Genomic DNA, 15,157 nt, shown 5'->3' with positions numbered 1-15,157 from the left:
TTGGTCCAACACGTCAAGAACATTCGCGAATTTTTACAACAGGCCAATACGAGATCCATATGCATTTGCACGGACAATATTAACCTCATAATCAAACTACTCTAAGGATATTTTCAAAATATTTATAATAGCTAAAGATGCATTTCCCTATGATAAAATATTATATAGTAATATTGTATGAATTAAAAGTTATCTACTTTAGTGAAGTTGCCCTAGTTAATCTCTAAACATCTACATATATTATTTACCGAAACGAGACCGATATATAATTATACGATCAAACGAACTCACCTGTGATGAAGTTCGATCGTAATTATATGAGGTCTCGTGGAGGTAAATAACACCCACCCTAAACCCAGGAAGCTAATATAGCTTCATATACCCTTAGGCCAACTCCACTAACTCTCAAAATATGAACAAACAAGTAACCGACACCTCCGACAATGAACGAGACTACCTGTTTTAAACTTTCAAATTTCGTGGCTATTCGGTACGGGATGGGGAAACTACATATATTATTTACCTCCACGAGACCTCATATAATTACGATCGAACTTCATCACAGGTGAGTTCGTTTGATCGTATAAGAATTAAGAGTTATGGTTAAATACAATGTCATGGCCTATTCAGATTTGCACCCTTTTCTGCAAAAGCTTTGCTTACATAACTCCGAATAACACATTTTAATTATTCTGATTCAATACGTACTCAAATTAGCCACAGCCCAATTAGTCTTGAATAACTATTCTAAAATTGAACCGTATTTGTCAAATTTACATAGATTTTTGGAAGCACTGGAACAACTGTGGCCATTGAACTCGCAAAAAGTAAAACAAAAACCAGCCGCTGATGATGACAGCTTTGCTGTTAACACGTGTTCGAATTTTTAATATATTTTTGTGGTTTATTGGTTTTATTTCACTTTTTGTACATTGATTTTTATTTTTTGAGGTACCAGTCAAATTCATGTTTGTTGCAACAATATTAAATAGCACTCTGTTATCTCGCAAATATATTTTAAGCCAAACAAATACTTTACTAATAATGATTTCCATATGAAGACTCTTAAATTGAACTCTCTTCAGTAAGCTTTTGCTATATTCTTAGAAGTTATGGGTACTTTATTTTTGAGCCTGCCATGTATACCTACTATTTGACTTGAAACCGAGGACGTTAAAAATACTGGATACGGCATTGTTCAGATTTGTTGTGAAGCCAACATCCCACGCATTGTTTTCCTCAGCTTGGGTCATGATTTCCACTTGTGACACGTTCAATTATCGTCCTTATTGTCATTCCTCCTTCACATCCGCGCCTACATAAAAATGCGTGGGATGTTGGCTTCACAACAAATCGCACAATGCCGTGTCCAGTATTTTTAACGTCCTTGCTTGAAACCCTTCCAATCGCATATAAATGATTATCGAACATACACCAACTTTTAACTTTAAATTTTGACTGTGCAACTAATAAAAAATTCCCATTTGTCGCACACTTAATGGATCACACTCTATACAGAGTTGTCCACTGAAAACAGTCAATGCAAGTTTTGACCATTTCTCATCAACTTTGCGAGAAATGCTCGAACACGTCAATTTTAGATTTAAGGGGGACCTCTAAATTTATTAAAATTATTTAGGTGAATTCAACCCTAACATGAGGGTGAATTGCACCCCAAAAATTTTAAATAGAACGGGGTGTCAAACAGTGGACAGTTCGACAGGCCTTTGAATTCTTCAAAAGTACAAGAAAAGTAAAGCATCACTTAATTAAGTTGCTATTGTTACCAAATGTTCAATTATTCCAGTGCATTCTTGGATAACAGTTAAAATGTGATTTACTTCGCAATTAATGATCCGATTTGAAAAATGAAAACACTGTTGAAAAAAGAATTCAAAGGCCTTTCGAACTGTCCACTGTTTAACACCCCGTTCTATTTAAAAATTTTGGGGTGCAATTCACCCTCATGTTAGGGTTGAACTCACCTACATAATATTAATAAATTTAGAGGTCCCCCTTAAATCTAAAATTGAAGTGTTCGAGCATTTCTCGCAAAGTTGATGAGAAATGGTCAAAATTTGCATTGACTGTTTTCAGTGGGCCACTCTGTATAGGCTCAAGATGCTCGTTTTTTCGCGCCGCATCATGGGAATCTATGGTAGAACAAACTTGTCCCAACCACAGAAATGTTGAATAAATGTGCTTCAAACGCATGTACGTAATGAACACTATTCTACAGGTAAAACCGATTGAAAATTCTATTACACTTTATCGATCTGCAATTGCTTTACCCTTATTCCGTACGTGCTCCGCTTTTGCAAATGGTGGTGTAGCATTATTAGTATGATCCTCACCCTCGTTCTCAAATGGATCGAACTCTCCTGGAACCCAAAAGTGTTTATAATTTAGGTACTACAAATCCATTTACTGTATACAATGAAATAAAAGCGAACAAATTCATTAAAGTGTACATTTTTATAGTTCGACACGATTTACAAAAAAACGATTATACTTTACCTGATTTTGACATATTTTTAGTTTGTGGATCATCGTTTTCTTCATTTTCGCTTTCTTCACTTTCATTTGGATCATTCCCCATAACCTTCTCTAAAAGTTTGGACATATTAAGAATATCATTAGCGGGTATAGACAGCCGGTAATGCTTGTGGTGAATTTTTTCGTGATGTCCCATAAAATTTGCAACATCGGAGACTTCACTATCGGTGAGCTCAAGAGCAACACATGTTGTAGCAAAATGTTTGCGTAGCGCGGTACCACGAAGTGTTGTCGGTTTCTCTGCGCCACATTCAACTGCGAACTTCCTTAATAGCTCGGTGGCACGTAAATAGTGATAACTATCACTTCGATTTGGAATGCCAAAAACAAACGGGTTTTTTACATCAACGCCTGCCCTACTTCTGTGATGAAGTATTAATTCAATGCACTTTACAATATCTGTATGTAAGAGGACAGGCACCCCACGACCCAATTTTCCTCTTATTTCAAAACGTACATACTGTTCGGCGGTCTGTTTGGATTCCTGATTTAATGTAAGGAAGAAATCATTGTTTTCAGCAGATAGGGTTTGGTAACTCTCAAAATCGCAAATACGCACCCTCTCCAATTCTCCGGCCCTTCTTCGATTGAAAAGCTGAACGCTTATTAAAACAAAGCCTGCTAACTTTTTCCAACAGTCAAATGAGAATTCTTTTTTTAAGCTTTGAAACATTTTCCTCCTGTTAACTGTCAAATACTTATGAAGGAGTTGTATATCTGACTTACTGGGTAAAATAACTTTTTTCTTCCGGGTACGGTCTTTTTGGTCTTCTAATGCTGTTCTATTAACTTTGATTTTTAATTCGTCTACCAATAAAATTAAAAATCTATCAATTTGCTTAATCCTCTCTTCCTCGTCCTTCTTCATACACTGTATTTTTAATGTGTCCCCTATGTCTTTTAGTAATGTACCTACAGTAGTGGCAGTGGTGGGGGCGCTGTAAGTATCCGCATTGTCCGAAATGTTAGCCATTTTATTGATTGCCGCAATACTGTCATCCACATACTTAGGGTGAAAGCAAGCAGCAAGATCGTGTACATCGTCACGTATTTCTTTAATTTTCAGTAGAAACCTAGCAGCTTGTCTCATACGCTGTCTGATCATATATTGATGATGCTTATGCGCCCTGTATTTTATACAAAGCTTATTGCCGTAAGCTATGATTAATTCGTCATATTTAACAACTTGAGCTACACCATCATTTTTCAGAACTGGTAAAACTTCACGTTTTAGTGTATCGCTAGCCATTTCAATGCCGTCCATTTGAAGAGTTCTGCTGAGTATCATTACATTTCGCTGCCCTTTTTTCTCAGTACTACTACATTTAGAACGCCGCTTAAAATGTTTCCTTAAGGTCAATATTAAAGTGCACGCTCCATTGAAATATTAAATATGAGAGACAACGGAAAAGGGCATTTTTTAATTGATTTTGGTGGAAGTTATGAACTGCGAACATGAGGTGTGCATGCTGTAGACGGGAAGAGCTTAGTTTAAAATGTAATCAATCAGCTAGCGGCTTACCGAGTGAAATGTACCCTTGTATATAACGTAACACAAACCCTTTAGTTTTAAGATAAGGTTACGTGGTTGACCAACACATAATTAATTGACAATAAATGTTAAGGGCACAATTGTCGTACTATTACGTAAAACGAATTATTCAGCGCAACCCTTTTAATTTACTATTTCGCAATGTCGGTTTACTCGTAATTGTGAGTATATACTGTTGTTAACGGGATAATTTACTACCTCGTCGAATTTCTCACGTGCAAATTGTACATTGAAAAGGCAAAGATAAATTAGTATTAATGATATATTAATTGTAGTATCGAAACCAGCGAGAGTCGATCTGGAGAAAAATGAAATATTTGCGAAAGTTTGGAGATGGTATAAAATGATTTCAGGAGCTTACACAAGTTAGTCTTCAGTAAGATGCCTATCCTTAGTTATTAGTTTCAGTTTCATGAGTTTTAAAGTTGCATTAGATTCTTAAAAAATGGTTCCAAGCTGGGTAGTATTATCCCCGTTTGGTATAGAAAATGACTTATGCAAGATTTCAAATATATACTAGGAAAATTGTTAAGGAACTTGAAATATAAACAAAAGTGGAAATCAAATGTGTGCAAAACGTACTGGGAATCGGAAATCTGTTCAAAAGTTCTTTTAATATCCATGTGTCATTAAATTGAACATCTCATAAATTCCTTTCAAATTTAAGATAGAGGTTTAACTTGAACTGTGTAACAATTCTAGTCTACTGCAAGCGTAAATTTCTTGGACATTTTTAAAGCCAGCGGGAAGTATTTTATGAAGCGACAATAAATTCCATTCCAATGTTTTACTATTCATTCCGCGTGGTACTACTTGCCATATTCCTAGGGCTCAATAGAAAGTAAATGTTTGATGTCTGTTATTCTGTAACTTAAAGATTCATATGCATAGGGAAAGAGAATACAACAACGTATTTATCAAACAACCTGCAAGATAGCGGTCTGTCGCAGAACATAATTTATGAACTTAGTTTTTTGTTTCTTTGATGTAAGGCCATCACAGCTTTTCAATTTCATTCATTATTCAAACAGATCTATACGATATAGCCAAACGTACCTACTATATTCGTAGTAGGTATTGCATGATTAATGTACTATAAATTTCATAACGACCAAAGCTTAAATTATTAAATGTGTCATTTAATATTATTAAGTTTCGTTTTCATGTCGACGTCACAAGTTATGACGTATTTAACGTAGTAGTAATAGTTTAAGAGCCGGCTACGAAACTAACAGAGACTCGCGTAGCGCTGCTACCAGAAGTCGTTTCCGGGGAGGAAAGCGTAGCCGTGCGGTCAAACGTGTTAATTTTGAATGAATATATCATTAGGTGTAGTTCTGAAATTTAATGTCGTGGAATTATAACTTTTCACTGTAGAAAACAAGGAAAAAGTATTGCCAGAACTCTTTAAGTCGAGGATGAAATGTCGCCAGAAATCGGAAAAGTTGTACAAAAATTGTTTTATATTTTAATAATAAGTTGCAGTGGATTTCTCCGCCACTGCTACTGTAATGCAACGTTATATCAGACTTGCTACAGACGTTGTTCCACAACTTGTTGGTGACGCATTGATATTCAATGTGGACATAAGTGATACTGAGGTAGCACATATTAGTTTATTTTTAAAATTTTTATTTTCTTGTACAGGGTGTCCCATTAATAATGGTCACCTCACCGTTAATTGTATTTGGGCTCTCCCATTTTATTAAATTAACTTCATTTACAGCTTTCCTATCCTAATAGATGGTGTGACGAACGGCTGACAATCGGTGTTGCTTTGGTGATACAAACAGGAAATACAATAAACACAAAATGTATAGATGATTCCGGAAGGTATCGGTAAGTTACACGATGAAGAAGCATGTCTGGTTCTTATTATTGTAGATGCGCTTCTAGGACATTTCGCCCCCCACGTTTCGCCCCTACACGTTTCGCCCCCACACGTTTCGCCCCCGGTACCATTCGCCCCGAAAATATACAACGTGTTTTAGTTGCGGCTTTATTATGTGAAACATTTTAAGTAAGTAAGAACATTTACAAGTTTTCGCAATTCCACTTTAACAGTTTTCTAAAAAAATAAACATTTAGTTTCACCGATTGAGGCATTATCAAATGAAAACACAAGTGCATAACGGGTCTAAGTGACATTTTTTATGGAAATGGTTTTTTTTGCTTTTTGAGAGCTCTTGGGGTATACAATTTTGTCCGTCGTGGTAAAATCAGCTTTTGATTCATATTGACAAAGTTAGTAGTTGATAAAGGTTCTATGTACACTGAATTTTCATTTTTAAAGTGCATGAAGGGTCTATGTACGGGAAGTGTAACATAGACCCTTTATGCAACACAATATCTTGAAAAAACTGTTACTTAGATTAGATCCTTTATGCGCTCTACACGGATGTTAAATTACACATAGACCCTAAAGGTAAGGTTAGGTAATACAACTACATGTGATTTGTGAATACAACTAGTGTAGCGTTACAAAACTAATTTTAGTGAGAACAATCGGTACCTACCCATGTAATGAAAGATGTCGGCAAGGAGTAGATATTTAGTACAACTAGGCTTAAAGAAATACGAAGGTAAGTAAAATATACAAAACTAATTTGAAATTTGCCAGTAAATCTTAGGTTAGGTTTAAAATTCAGTAGTTTTTGGTTTAAAATTTGTATTATAGGTGAAAATCAACATGGATCGGAAGAGGAGCAGCTGCACAAAGATGAAAGTTTGAAGATAGAACAAGAACGAGCAAGATATTTAGAAAGAGAAAAGACACCTGAGCCAGACGAGGAACATTATTTAGATGGTAAAAGAATAAATAAAAATTAGTCGAATATTTTATATATAAGGTTCTTTTAGCGTATTGTGATGCTGAAGACCCGTTTTCTTCCGAAAGTTTATCGGACGAATATAACCCCAGTTCCGATAACGATTCTTCGCATGATTCTGATGACAATTCTGAAGTAGAAAATTTGGCTCCAAGGAGTTCAATAAGTAGACACATTACCGCCGAGGACGACTTTATTTCTCAAGAGAAAGACGTTTCAGGACTTTCAACTGAAGTACTCCGTGATTTACAGGCTACAACTTCTGATGCAAAAGTGATTGGTAAGAAAAAAGTTTTCAATTTGCCAGAAAAAATATCAAGAAAAAGAAAACGTCGCCCAGAGACATGGACAAGAAATGTCTCCGCATTAGCCAGGCAACAAGGGAAACCATACATTTCACAGAAATCCAAAAAAGAAATGGCAGAAAAAAACCGGAATTGGGATTATTATGCAAGCACACATGCAAAAAGAGATGCAATGAGAAATTCAGTCAGAATGACAGAGAACAAATATTCAGAAAATTTTACAAGTTAGATCAAAATTCAAAAAATGTGCTTCTATTCAAATCAATTCATATCGAACCAGTTAAGACATCGCAAGGATAGGTTAAGCGACAAGTCTTCCACATTTTCATATAGAGTATCATGCAATAAAAATGTAGTTACTGTCTGCAAAACAGCCTTCCAGTCTCTATATCAAATTTCTCATAAAAAAGTACAATTGTTGCAGAACCAGTTAAACTCTGGAGTAACAGCTCCATCCCCAGATAAAAGAGGCCACCATGATTCTAGACCAAACAAAATACCCGATGAAGTCGTTGATGTTATTAAAAAACACATAAACTCCTTTCCGGCGGAACAATTCCATTATTCCCGAAACAAAAACGCCAACAAAATGTATTTATCGCCACTTTTAAACATGTCCAAAATGTATGAGCTTTATAAGGAGTATGTGCAAGAAAACAAATTGAGCAACACATTATTGATAAAAAAAAGTTTTTATGTGCATATCTTTTCAACGGAATTCAATTTATCTTTTTCGACTCCCAAAAGCGACACCTGCAGTACCTGCGACTCGGGCCTTAATAATGAAGAACATACACACAAATTTAACTTTGCTTTTGAGCAACAAAAAGTGGATAGGCAATATGCAAGAGATAATAAAGATGTGATCTACCTAACTATGGATCTACAACAAACAATGCCGTTGCCCAAACTTACAACATCAAAGGCATTTTACTTAAGGCAAATGTGGTTATATAACTTTGGAATCCATACTATATCAACCGATGGTGACAAATCATATTTTTTTACATGGACAGAAGATGTGGCGACAAAAGGCAGCTTAGAAATTGGAAGCTCACTACATACATTTGTTCAACTGCTTAGTGCCAAGGAAAAATTGAACCATTTAGTTATTTGGTAAGATTCTTGTTCGGGGCAAAATAAAAATTTTAATATTATTTGTTTGTATCAATACCTAATCTGAAAAGGCTACGTAAAAGTCATAGATCACAAATTCCCCGAAGTTGGACATTCATTTTTAGATTCCGATAGGGATTTCGGAAGAATTGAAAAGCAAATGAGAAAACACGAAAAGATTTTTACTGCAGATCATTATAGAGACATAATAAAGTCAGCAAGCAAAAAGAACAGTGAAGTTATAAACATGAATGATCATTTCAAAGATTTAAATGAAATTCCCAAGAAGCTGAACCTATTCAATAGAAAAAAGAACTCCGCAAACGAAAAAGTCTGCTTGAGGGATAATATAAAATGGATACGTGTCGAAAAATACGGAGAATATTTTTACAAAGACTCTCTTGATCCTTATACCCCATTTCTTCAAGTTAATACCACAAAGTATAAAGGTCAGCAGACAAACAATGTTAAAGACTATTCTATCATGCCAATACAAAACAAAAAGAATAAGTTGTCAGATGAAAAAATTAACAATCTAAAACAGCAGCTACAATATATAGACGAACCCTTTCGTCATTTGTATACAAAGCTCTGGCAAGAGAATGTGGAGGAAGAACAGACCAATCGAAGAAAGACTGTGTAAAAATGATTTTGTATTGACCTTGTATATACAAAGTAAATAGTAAATTAATTACCTATCATTTTGTTTTTAGTTTTACTTTGTTCTTTTGTTCTTTATTTAGGCGATGAAAACCTTTTAAAAGTTACTGTTTTACTTTTTTTTGTATTTAGACCCTTTATGCACTTAAGTTAAAATTTTCGTTGTGTTTGCTGGATGATAAAGGGTCTAAGTGCACATATTTCTAATTTACCACTTCCCTGTAAAATTTTATACATTATAAAAAAATTGTCTAAATTAAAGGAATATATTCTTACAAGCTTCGTTTTTTTATTTATTATAACAAAAAAGTTCCAAGAAATCAAACTAAAATTTGTTTTTCTCAATATCTTCTAAATGTTACATAGACCCTTTATACACTTGTGTCTTCAAATATGACATTAATTTACAGACCTTGATGTAAATACAATTAGTGTAATTAGAAGATTAAGATATTCAACAAATTTATGTTAGGTACTTACGAGACAATTTATAAAGTAAGTTACATTAAGGGAATTTTATTTAATTTCTAAGAACTCTAATAGCTTAACCTTCAATTCCTTATTACAAAAATGCAAAATGATTAATACAATAATTTTATTACAATTAATTATTTGTATTGTTATTAATTAATTTATAACATTATTATAATTATAAACCATCGGTATAAAAGGGAATTAGGTTTGATATAAAACTTAGTACGTCAAAGGTTTTTGTACCGAGCGTTTAACGATAACATTGCGTAATGGCTTTCGTGAATTCCAAAAGAGGTGGTAAAAAGTTTGTGTGCGAAGATAATTTTGTGTGTTTTTTCTAAAAAAACTGCTAACGAGGAAAATTCTATATGGGTATGCGAACGAAGGGGAAAATGCAAAGGTCTTGTCTGGACAACAGGTAAATTGATATATCTAGTATAATATAATAGTTATTTGCACAACTAGTTTTGAAAGTGAACTTAGTGAACCTCCTAGCTTGAGCTATTGCTATTGCATTCACCTTTTTTTGGACATCGCAAAATTGATCAAATGTTACGTATGGTACGTATACCCACGTATTTTCAACTTCCCGAGAAAACGGCTCAACAAAAAACAACGGGTCAGATTTTTGAAAAAAAAATTCTATTAAATTATTTCAAAGATCTTTTTTTGGGTACAGCTTGACCTTAGAGAGTAATAAGTATTAGATAGTAATAAACACAAACAAAAGCGGGTAAACCGCGCTTTTTGGTTTGAGTACGGAGCTGTTCTATTAAGAATTTGGCACTTGGTTTTTATCTGCATGGATTTAAATCAATCAAATAAGTGAAAAAAAGACACTTTCAAAACGTGTTGTACACGAAATTCTTTGCATAGTGATTTAATAACTAATAATTGAATAATATCATTGCCATTCTCGATTTACTGTTACTAAAATATTGATCCTATTGTTCATAGATGGACCTAAACGCCGTACAAAAGCATAGTAAAAATCACGAAAAAAGTAACCCTTTCATATGATTTTTTGACAAAAAAAGTTCGGTAACTTGATCACTATGCAAAAAAAAATTATTAGGTTAGTACCTATCATTGCTATTTATTTTTTATTTAGGAGATGCTCCCATTGTCAGTCGTGTCATCACTCAACATAATCGTGCTGCTGATGCAATAAGACCGGAAACGTTAAGTGTCATTCAGAACATGAAACAGAGGGCCACTAATACCGAAAAAACCCCACAACAAATAATGGCAATATGTTTGGAGAAAATTCACGATAATGTATTTATTGTGTCGATTACCCCGAAAAGATGCCATTGTACGATTCGTTCGTCGAGTGCGTAATGAAGCTGGAATTCCTCCTATTCCAGCAACGTGCCGATTTGGTGATTCCTCAGGAGTATCAAGAAGTTACAAATAATGGAGAAGATCATCCATTCCTTCGATACGATTCGGAACAAACTTTGTTACCTGGTAGAATGCTAATTTTTTCAACTACGCCAAATCTTAATATTTTGGCCAGAAGTGACAAGTGGTACGCCGATGGAACATTTTCTGTTGTCCCGAATTTATTTCACCAATTATACACCATACATGTGGAAGCCTATGGAGGCACAGTGCCTGTGGTTTACGCTCTACTACCCAACAAGACTAAGGCAACATACCGCAAACTCTTGCAAGAATTAAGTGATTTGCCCTGGATTACAAATTGAATCCAATCAATGTCTACTCTGTTTGAATGGACAGGAGCCAAATAATGCACATGTATGTTTCATTTGTGGGAAAACTGTCCATGCGCTTAATGAATGTTACCGATCGTCGAAAAAGGTTTTGGTCAAAATTACCAAAAAACGGGCACTGAGATAATATAATTTCCTCAAATGAAATTGAAAATTGGCGTGACGGGTAGAAACACACAAGAAACAATAATTCAAAATGAGTTTTTACTCGAAAAAATACAAAAAATTCCGGGAACAAAGAACGGTGGTAATATTAAAAGCTGTGATTTTAGGTAAACAAAAATGTTCCTTCACCAATATGTGTGTGCTTCTCTTTATTGCTGGATATTTATTTTGATAAAGACCATATTAATTACTTTATTAATAGCCAGTGAATAGTGAAGTGATTACGCAGGCAATTTTTTAATGACAACCTAACCAGACAATCAAATGACGAGAGGTTGATGCCAGCGTTGCTATACGACACACCATTGCGGTTAACTGGTGGTATGGAACCTAGTACTAGTGGTTCAGCGCAGCACAAAAGGGCTACAACGCCACAGATTAGTCAATCGACTTCTACTGACGACGTCCCCCCTCCCCTCCCTGAAACGGAAGGGATTGTAGTTTCATATCGAGACGATGACGAGGATGAGGCACGAGTGTTGTTCCCTACGACAATCAGAGACATAGAGATGCCCGTACCCGGATTACGACCTGAGATCAGGAATTTGCGTATCACCTTTTTAGCGCATTTTTGCAAAAATTTTTTTTGTAAAAAGTAGCTTTTAATCTCACTTTGGCTGGCTGGCTGGCTGGCAGTAAATGCGCGCCCGTAGAAAAACGCTTGTAAAAAGACAAGGAGTGTACATGTAACTATCGGGGCCGTGTAATTAAGAACGTTAGGGATGGGGCTACCAGATTTGGAGTCGACGACATCTGGACGCCATCCCCGAGCGTATTATACTAACCTGGAGATTTTTCAGTTTTTATCTATCTTCTTCTACAGTTTTTCTCCGATTGTTTTCAAATTGGTGTCGTCGGTAAGATCTTGTCAACGCGCACAACTCCTGCGTGGCCGAATTTTGTTTTTTTTCCTAGGGGTGAAATAAACCACCTTTTGCGCGGCGCGCTTCGAGGGGTAGTCGACTTTGGGCGCCCAAAAGTTTCTTACAGCGCGAATCGCGGTCTCTCTTTCTCGTGTCACTAATAGAAGGTCGAGCTATGTGAAGTACCCAAAAGTTGAATACGATTTTATGCCGGGATTTTAGCGAAATCTACCAAAATGTGAATTACGAATGAACGGGACGTCGGAACTGTGTATCGACAAAGGGAATGTGGTAACCCCCGACGAGATCTTACTGATGGTGGAGTCGAAACTTCAAATCCGAATTGTTGCGGGTGATCAGAAGTGGGTGTCGACAAAGGGAATATGGTAACCCCCAAAGGATTTTACTGATGGTGGAGTCAAAACTTCAAACGCGAATTGCGAGTGCACGGTAAGTGACAAAATGGTACCGACAAAGTGAACGTGGTAGCTTTCGGCAAGATCTTATTGATGGTGGAGTCAATATTGGCTAATAAAACACTGATCTGCCACACAAAAATGCGCTGAAGTCCCTTCGATCTCACACGAGGACTTTGATCATTTTTAATAATAATTTCAGACCCATGGTGTACGTAAATGAACTACCAAACAACTGCATATTACTACTGTCCAGTGGAAGTTGGATATTTATGTAGTAATAAGCCAAAATTTGCATGCACTATAATGCTTTAAATAAATTATGCCGTTTTTACGTTTAAGTTCCACGTTATGTAGTCGGCGTGACAACAGTAGATAAGTACACATTCGTAATGTAACTCCGTCTTTTGAGAATATTACTAAACATCTCAACAATAAATAATTTAATCCGTACACAAACGCAATGAAACTGTTGTTCCGTTTAGGTTTTCCGTTGCAATTTTCTACGCGCAACGTACATCGTAAAGTATCATTAAGAATTTATTAAAACCACAACATTGACCATGCTTTTCAAGCACACAACATGTACAGCAACAGATTCATTATCTTTTTAATTACATTTACAAAATTTAAATCCCCACAAAGTGAATATTTTGATATAAACTGCTGCTTGGGTGATTGGATTCCCCAAGCAGTTACAATCAATTATTCAATTAAAATGTCTCATTTATTTTTAGTGGTGTAATTAAATACAGGATACGTTCATTTCTATTAATTTTAGTAGCTGCTTTCTATACAAATTGACAAATGTATTTGTAAGCGAGAATTTAATTTCATTATTATGATTATGCATTGAAAGAACTGTCAATACATGTATACGTTTCGAAATGAAATGTAAACTACTAGAGGTGTTACATACCTTGGAATCATATTGACATTTTAAATCTGGCCTTTGGCGTAGGTATTTAATTTCATACTGCTATGGATACGTGACAAGCTTAAATATCATGAATGGAGCTGAATGTATACATTTTAGAACAAACTTTAATGTATAATATATGTAAGATTCACTAGCAACATAAACGTCTGCATATTAATTGGACTTAACAAATATAAACATATAAACGGATACAACGAAATATCGAAGGATCCTTAGTATTACAGTCACTTTTAACGACAATTTATTTTAATCTTACAAAATACATTTTTTTGTTAACAAAAATGCATGAAATTCATGTCTTGGGCATTGAGACAATGCTCTTAATCTTATTCCCAACAATCTTGGTGCATGAATAACCATTTTGATGTTTTGATTGTTTTTGATGTTTTCATTAAAATCCATGTGGTCGCCAAACATGCGTCAAATTCATGTGTTGGTAATTGAGATGATGTTCTTGGTCTTTTTCCCCAACGATCTCAGTGCAAGAATAACGATTTTGACATGTTTTGATCAAAATCCACGTGGTCGCCAAAAATGCATCAAATTCATGTCTTGGGCATTGCGATAATACTCTTCCCAACGATCTTGGTGCATGAATAACAATTTTGACATGTTTTGATCAAAATCCATGTGGACGCCAAAAATAGATCAAATTCATGTTTTGATCATTGAGATAATGCACTTGGTCTTTTTCCCAACGATCTTGGTGAATAAATAACGATCTCGACATGTTTTGATTAAAATCCATGTGGTCGCCGGAAATGCATCAAATTTATGTCTTGAGCATTGAGATTATGCTCTTAGTTCTTTCCCAAAGATTATGGTGCATAAATAACGATTTTGACATGTTTGATCAAATTCCACATGGTCGCCAAAAATGCATCGAATTCATGTCTTGGGCATTGAGATAATGCTCCTAGTCTTTTTCCCAACGATCTTGGTGCATAAATAACGATTTTGACATATTTTGATCAACATCCATGTGACCTCAGAAAAATAATTTAACATCCTTGAATCACACACATGCGGTTGGTGCCTCTGAGCGGTCTTCGGATCTTCCTCCCTTGACCGGGAAACGAGCAAAATGCCGGCTCTCAATGGCATCTTGCAGTTTTGGTACCTGCTTTCGGATCGCGCCCATGAAGCAAGCAACAGGAAATAATTAATCCTTTCAGATAAATTTAATATAAGTTTACGCGCTCGCACATTTGGGCAAACTTAATGCCAATTACAAATAATTGACGTTAGCCGGACGCGTAATTTTGCAAAGACTAAATTATAATTAATAATAATAATGTACCACGCGCAATTGTGTTAAGTTTAATTAACTCGTGTCCTTAAACCACGCCTTCACCGGCTGCATTTATGCATTTCAGACCACACGTAAGTTTACATACAATTATAAACGTTACTTACAAATTATTATTTCATTCAATTAATTAATGTTAAATGAAAAGAAATCATTTTGAAGTGAAGCACTCCGGTGGTGGTTTCGAACTGAATATAATTAACAAATGCCCGACTAAATTGCGCATTTCTACTCAAT

General features: G+C 35.3%; 2 protein-coding genes across 2 annotated transcripts; one reads left to right on the top strand and one right to left on the bottom strand.

Annotated features, from left to right (window-relative positions):
- Positions 1-2,268: 2,268 nt before the first annotated feature.
- LOC116163696 lies at positions 2,269-3,844 on the bottom strand. Its single transcript, XM_031477788.1, has 2 exons — positions 2,518-3,844; positions 2,269-2,381 (listed from the first exon to the last, which is right to left on the bottom strand). The coding sequence occupies exons 1-2, from the start codon at positions 3,842-3,844 to the stop codon at positions 2,269-2,271; spliced, it is 1,440 nt and encodes a 479-aa protein (XP_031333648.1).
- A 2,155-nt stretch (positions 3,845-5,999) lies between these two features.
- LOC116163690 lies at positions 6,000-7,470 on the top strand. Its single transcript, XM_031477777.1, has 4 exons — positions 6,000-6,128; positions 6,605-6,690; positions 6,786-6,914; positions 6,968-7,470. Exons 2-4 carry the CDS (start codon positions 6,639-6,641, stop codon positions 7,468-7,470), a joined length of 684 nt encoding a protein of 227 aa, XP_031333637.1. The 5' UTR covers positions 6,000-6,128; positions 6,605-6,638.
- The last annotated feature ends 7,687 nt before the right edge of the window (positions 7,471-15,157 follow it).

The sequence above is a fragment of the Photinus pyralis genome, unplaced genomic scaffold (assembly GCF_008802855.1).
Source record: "Photinus pyralis isolate 1611_PpyrPB1 unplaced genomic scaffold, Ppyr1.3 Ppyr1.4_LG1, whole genome shotgun sequence".
Lineage (NCBI taxonomy): Eukaryota > Metazoa > Arthropoda > Insecta > Coleoptera > Lampyridae > Photinus > Photinus pyralis.
This window is presented reverse-complemented; position numbering and strand designations above follow the sequence as displayed.

What these genes read in the sequence shown, in the direction of transcription:
- LOC116163690 (XM_031477777.1), top strand. Translation starts at nt 6,639, where the DNA reads ATGTCGGCAAGGAGTAGATATTTAGTACAACTAGGCTTAAAGAAATAC. An exon ending in AGGCTTAAAGAAATACGAAG is followed by an intron (nt 6,691 to 6,785) that starts GTAAGTAAAATA and finishes TTTGTATTATAG; the next exon opens with GTGAAAATCAACATGGATCG. An exon ending in CGAGGAACATTATTTAGATG is followed by an intron (nt 6,915 to 6,967) that starts GTAAAAGAATAA and finishes AGGTTCTTTTAG; the next exon opens with CGTATTGTGATGCTGAAGAC.
- LOC116163696 (XM_031477788.1), bottom strand. Translation starts at nt 3,844, where the DNA reads ATGATACTCAGCAGAACTCTTCAAATGGACGGCATTGAAATGGCTAGC. An exon ending in TAAAAATATGTCAAAATCAG is followed by an intron (nt 2,382 to 2,517) that starts GTAAAGTATAAT and finishes TTTGGGTTCCAG; the next exon opens with GAGAGTTCGATCCATTTGAG.